Below are 6,382 nucleotides of genomic sequence, written 5' to 3'. Positions count from 1 at the left end.
TTTGATACGCTAATCATGTGAAAATATTTCTCGAGAGTATAGTATAGGTTAGTAAAGTTAACGTATTAGAGGAATATGGAATACCATTTTTGCACCACACAATTCTAGTCTACTTGGTTGACTTGCACACATCTTTGGCTGATTGAAACGTGCAAGACTTTAGTGAAATTAAAATTGATATGACCAATGACGGAGCCACATATTCTTCGAAAAAATACATTGTGTAGGTACATAAAAAAATCTTTTATGTATATATTACGTATTGACATTTCTTGATTTTTTTCATGAATTTACTTTTTTATATTTTTTAATGAATATTTTGACTCCGCCACTGAACATAGGAGAATGAATGAAGAAAAGTAATTTTTTTTCTAAACCATGAAGACCAAAAGGGAGACCTCATCGCTATTTGAAGTCTCAAAACCACATGTTTTAGAGCATGCCTACTAATTTTTGCACTAATGGAGAAAGCCTTCACAATTTTTCTCTTAACACTCTTGTTGCTTATGGCTAGTTCAGCCATGACCCAAACCAATATTACCACTGATCAATTAGCTCTTATCGCTTTGAAATCCCAAATCATTTTGGACCCCTTTCACTTCTTGGATGAAAGTAGGTCTCCTGCTATTTCTATTTGCCATTGGGTAGGCGTTACCTGTGATTCTCGTCACCAGAGAGTGAAGTTTTGAATCTTTCCAACATGGCTCTTGCAGGCAGGATTTCCCGTGAATTTGGAAACCTCGCACTTCTTGTTTCTCTTGACTTGGGAAACAACAATTTTCATAGAAATTTGCCTCAAGAAATGGCACACTTGTGTCGGGTTAAGTTTCTTGATGTAAGTTTCAACAACTTTAGAGGGGAGGTTCCTTCTTGGTTTGGGTTTTTACACCGACTTCAACTTCTAAATCTTATGAATAATAGTTTCACTGGTTCTATCCCTTCTTCATTTTCTAATATTTCCACACTTGAGACTTTGAATCTGAAATTCAATTCGATAGAGGGCCAAATACCAAAAGTGATTGGAAGTTTTATAAACCTTAGAGTATTAAACTTAGGGTAACAAGCTCGTAGGCTTTATTCCTACGTCACTCTCGAATGCCTCAAGGTTGGAGACGTTGGAGATATCTTATAATTCACTTCAAGGAAACATTCCTGAAGGGATAGGCAATCTTCACAACCTGAAAGTACTATCCATACTAGCTAATCAACTTACGGGTTCTGTACCTTACACAATTTTCAATATTTCAAGAATCGAAGTCATTGCATTTGCAAGAAATAGCTTATCAGGATATCTTCCCAATGGTTTATGCAATGATCTCCCAATACTCAAAGAGCTTTATCTATCCAAAAACAAGCTTCGCGGTCATATGCCTACAAGCTTATCAAGTTATTCTCAACTTCAAATTTTGTCTTTACCGGATAATGAGTTTGATGGACCAATACATAGTGAAGTTGGAAGATTAAGTAACTTGCAGATACTAGAATTCGGAACTAACCATTTCACTGGTACGTTTCATCTTATGAATTCTAGCACTATTGTATCTTATTACATCAAAAATTTATTTTATTACACATTAATTGCAGGGATAATTCCACAAGAAATTGGAAATCTTGTTAATTTGGTAGAGTTAGCCATGGAGGATAATCAGATTACTGGCTCTGTCCCGATCTCCTTATTCAATATCTCCTCGCTGCAAGTTTTGTCACTGTGGAAGAACAATCTTAGTGGATTCTTACCGCGGGAGATTGGCAACTTAACCAAGATGCACCTTCTACAACTTAGTGGGAATAAGCTTAGAGGTACATATATATTCAAATGGTGTCTCTAAATGCACGTGTATCTCGTGTTAATTTTTATAGATCCATTATAACTATTAAAATTCTATGAATTTATGCATGTAATGAGTAATAAAATGTAAAAATTACAAATAAATCTTCAAAAGTGTTACAAGAAACACCAAATGAGGAGCGTCTTTTAATGTTTAAATTAATCTGTGTAAGAGATAAACAGTAAATTTGAACTTTAGCAAACTTCCAATAAAGTATCATTTTATATATTTGAGTCCATGTAAAACCAGATTCGTGTTATGCATGTTTAAGAAATTGGAAATCTTGTTAATTTGGTGGAGTTAGTCATGGAGACCCAATCTCCATATTAAATATCTTGTCACTGCAAATTTTGTCACTGTCGAGGAACAATCTTAGTGGATTTTTTCCATGGGAAATTGGCAACTTAACCAAGATGCAATTTTTATATCTTAACGAAAATAGGTTTACTGGTACACATTCAAAGTGATAGCAAGAAGTACAACTTATACTAGATTGAACCAACTATTTAAGCTCACTAGTAATCCTTCTTTCTATATGTGTTCCAGGTGAAATACCCAAAGAGATAAGCAATTTCATTGAGTTGAAGGTACTTAGACTTCAGAGTAATAGATTTAGTGGTCAACTTGATATGAGGATCTTCAACATATCAGGGCTGAGAACAATTTCCCTTTCAGTCAACAATCTATCAGGAATCCTCCCACCAAACATATGTTCTATATTACCCAGCATTGAAGAACTTTATCTGGCCGTCTTAAGCAATCTTGTTGGGACTATTCCTCATTCGATCTCCAATTGTTCACAACTTACAATTCTAGAGCTTTCATACAACAAACTCACTGGCTTGTTTCCTAGTTCTCTTGGATATTGACTCATCTGCAGTTCCTAAACCTGAGGGAAAACAATTTAACCAGTAACTCATCATTAAGTTTCTTGACTTCCTTAACCAATTGTAGAAATTTAAAAGTTGTTTCTCTATCTTTCAACCCTCTAAAAGGCATGCTTCCGGATTCTGTAGGGAACCTTTCCATATCTCTTATAAGATTTTACGCCAACAGTTGCAAGATCAAAGGGCGAATTCCAAATGATTAGACCTTGATCTTTCTGCAAACCACTTGGCTGGATCGATTCCCACGACAATTGGAAACTTGAGAAACCTTCAGCACTTCAACTTGAGTAACAACAAACTTACAGGATTTATTGGTGCTCATATATGTAAATTGCAACATTTGGGTGAAATTTATTTGGGTCAAAATCAACTTTCAGGATCTTTTCCTAATTGTTTAGGGAATATTACATCCCTTAGGGAGATACATCTCGGTTCCAACAAATTGAGTTCCAATATACCACCAAGCTTAGGGAACCTTCAAGATCTAGTGGTTCTTGACTTATCGTCAAACAACATGGTAGGTTCTTTACCTGCAGAAATTGGAAATCTCAAGGCTTTAACAAAGATGGATCTATCAATGAATCAATTCTCAAATGAAATTCCTAGAGAAATTGGAGAATTGCAAAATTTGGCACACCTTTCTTTGAGACACAACAAGTTGCGAGGATCTATACCTGACTCAATGAGCAACATGGTAGGTTTGACCTTTCTCATAACAATATATCTAGAATTATTCCTAAGTCTTTGGAGAAACTTCAAAATTTGAAGTAATTCAATATTTCAGTCAACAAATTGTATGGTGAAATACCCTCGGGAGGTCCTTTCAAGAACCTCTCTAGTCAGTTTTTCATCTACAATGAAGCATTGTGTGGTTCTTCAAAATTTAGTGTCCCGTCATGCCCCACTTCATCAATGCACAGATCAAATAGGAAAAAATTGCTAGTTCTATATCTATTTCTAGGACTTGAAATTTTATTTGCTCCTATCATAATTGTGTTTGTATGGATAAGGTATAGAAGAGGTAAAAGAGCTCCTCAACAAGAAGATGCATTGTCTACAAAGAAACGAGAAAGAATTTCATACTATGAACTGCTCCAAGCAACGGATGATCTTAGTGAGAGTAATTTGATTGGTTCTGGAAGTTTTGGCTCTGTTTACAAAGGCATTCTCAGAAGTGGAACTGCCATTGCAGTTAAAGTGTTCAACCAACAACTGGATGCGGCATTCAAGAGTTTTGATGCCGAATGTGAAGTTTTGCATAGCCTTCGCCATAGGAATCTCGTAAAAGTCATTACTAGTTGTTCCAATCTTGATTTCAAAGCTTTAGTGTCCGAGTATTTGCCAAATGGAAGTCTTGAGAAGTATTTGTATTCGTATAATTACTTCCTCGACATCAAACAGAGACAAAGCATAATGATAGATGTGGCATGTGCATTGGAATATCTCCATCATGGGTATTCGTCGGTTGTGATTCACTGTGATCTAAAGCCTAGTAATGTCTTGCTGGATGAGGATATGGTTGCCCACCTAAGCGACTTTGGCATTTCAAAACTACTTGGTGAAGATGAGAGTGATTTGTACACTAAAACATTAGCAAAATTGGGGTATATTGCACCGGATACGTCTCTTAGTTTTGCTGATTTTTCCTCTTTCTTTACCTCCTAGAAAGTATATTACATCTTTATATTAATTGTTTGACTGTAGAGTATGGGCTGGATGGATTAGTTTCAACAAAATGTGATGTCTATAGCTACGGGATCATGCTGCTGGAAACGTTTACCAGGAGGAAGCCTAATGAGTTTGAGGGAGATCTTAGCTTGAAGCAATGGGTGAGTTATTCACTTCCAGAGGCAGTAATGGATGTTGTAGATGCCAACTTGGTAACATCAACGGGTAATCGCTTCCGGAAAGAGCTAGATCTTGTGGCATCAATCATGAAAGTGGCACTAGATTGTTGTGCTGAATCTCCGGAGGGAAGGACAAACATGAAAGATGTTGTAGGGATGCTAGAGAAGATCAAGTTTCAACTTCTTGCATGTTGAGCATGTTTTTGGAATCTGTTGCTCCAAATCACTTGATTGTTGTTTTGTTTTGATATAGCACATTATTTGCGCATGATTCTGTTTTCAGAAATGCTAGATGGCAAGTAATATAAATGTTTAGTATAATAAAATATCCTGATTAGAGCGAAATGGATTTTGTTTGTTCCTCAGTTCAGAAAGGATCTGTTACTTTCAATGCTCTATAATCTCTAATGCATCTACTGGATTCCCCATTATGCTGACTCACTATGTTTTCCGTCAGAAATCGAGTCCTTTTCGCGGCCACACCGATCCCATAAATTTAACAATAGACAGTTAAATTAGCTCCAGGTATGCCTCCTATTAATCATCTACCTTCTGTTAGAGTAATGTCTCAGAGTCCGTTTTTGGTACAGGTGATGGTGTGAGAGTACAAAAAGGGCATCCCGATGCATTAAAGCTCCCGCGATCCGTAGGATTCGGGGAAGGATTTCACCACAAGGGTGTCTTGTATGCAGCCTTCCCTTGCATTTCTGCTACAGTCGAGTCTAAAAATGCATTCTTTTCTCTTTGGGGCCTTTGTCATATTATCAGTCTAACTCCTCAAAACAATGATGTTGATGAAGAAACTGGAAATGACGTTGATGGATTGGAAGATCAGTCTCTTGCAGAAACTGATGAGAAGGAAAGGCTAAGTGACTCAAAGGAGAAAATGTAGAGTTTGAGTGTGTTCATAGCATAAGAGCTAGAGAGTTGCCTTTACCTAGAAAAACAATTAGTATAATTAAGTGAGTGATATTAGTTAATGAAATTATTCCCCATAATAGAAAGTAATTCCCTGGAAAAAACTTGACCATCTAGGAAGGCTCTCATTGCCTGGGATACATCCAGTAGTGCCAATTAGTGGATTAACCATGATTAATATTGAGATGACACTATAGTATAAGTTAGTAAATGTGGCACTACTCTTCACCACACAATTCTTCAGAATGTGAAAGCAAGACTGTTTACAAAGAATTAAGCACACAAAAAATAAAGCAAGACTTGGTTGACTTGCCAAGTCTTTGGCAAAATGGAGGACTTTTTGCCACCTTATTTATAATTCTGATTGAGATGTGAAAGACTTGGTTGATTTGGTGGTATTAGTATTGAATAAATCATGAAGATCAAAAGGGAGACATCGTTTCTATTTAGTCTCAAAACCACAAGCTATTAGCCATACCATTTTCCTACTAATATTTGTACTTATGAGTAGGAATGATCCCAAGGAGGAGATATTATGACACCCCAAGTTTTTTACCTCTAGACTCACCATGAGGTAGACCATTAAATTATCTTTTCAATTCCACCAGTCTCGCCTTAATATGATAACGTGGCAAAAAGTTAAGGCATTTTATCTAAGGCAGTTTCAAACTACTAGTGGTAACGGCTCAGGCAATGACCCTTTACGTGGCGTAACTAGTCGTGGACTAGACTCATTGCACAATAGTCAGGAATCCCAATCTCAACCCAGTGGTGATGAGTCCAGCACACAACTTGTTATCAGTCCTAATGTGTCGTTAGGTAGCCCCATCGTTACAACAGAAGAAATCAAGAAATCATGTCTCAGACCACGACTTCTCCTAACGACCCGTGATAAGACCTA

General features: G+C 36.7%; 1 protein-coding gene across 6 annotated transcripts; it reads left to right on the top strand.

The window, feature by feature from the left end:
- The first annotated feature begins 261 nt into the window (after nucleotides 1–261).
- LOC107868256 (receptor kinase-like protein Xa21) lies at nucleotides 262–4,959 on the top strand. 6 transcript variants are annotated; one of them, XM_047410744.1, is made up of 4 exons: nucleotides 270–1,506; nucleotides 1,585–1,800; nucleotides 2,376–4,320; nucleotides 4,421–4,959. In XM_047410744.1, the coding sequence occupies exons 3-4, from the start codon at nucleotides 3,629–3,631 to the stop codon at nucleotides 4,455–4,457; spliced, it is 729 nt and encodes a 242-aa protein (XP_047266700.1). In that variant the 5' UTR covers nucleotides 270–1,506; nucleotides 1,585–1,800; nucleotides 2,376–3,628; the 3' UTR covers nucleotides 4,458–4,959. The 6 variants fall into 6 exon arrangements, 4 of the variants coding, with proteins under 4 accessions (XP_047266702.1, XP_047266699.1, XP_047266700.1 ...); XR_007054416.1 differs by having other exon boundaries at nucleotides 284–1,506; nucleotides 2,376–3,410; XR_007054415.1 differs by lacking the exon at nucleotides 4,421–4,959 and having other exon boundaries at nucleotides 284–1,506; nucleotides 2,376–3,410; nucleotides 3,727–3,868.
- Nucleotides 4,960–6,382: the final 1,423 nt, after the last annotated feature.

Source organism: Capsicum annuum, chromosome 4 (assembly GCF_002878395.1).
Source record: "Capsicum annuum cultivar UCD-10X-F1 chromosome 4, UCD10Xv1.1, whole genome shotgun sequence".
Classification (NCBI taxonomy): Eukaryota; Viridiplantae; Streptophyta; class Magnoliopsida; order Solanales; family Solanaceae; genus Capsicum; species Capsicum annuum.
Note: the sequence above shows the minus strand (reverse complement) of the source record. Positions and strands in the feature narration are given on the sequence as shown.

Coding starts and splice junctions, on each gene's coding strand:
- LOC107868256 (XM_047410743.1), top strand. CDS start 3,629: ATGCACAGATCAAATAGGAAAAAATTGCTAGTTCTATATCTATTTCTA.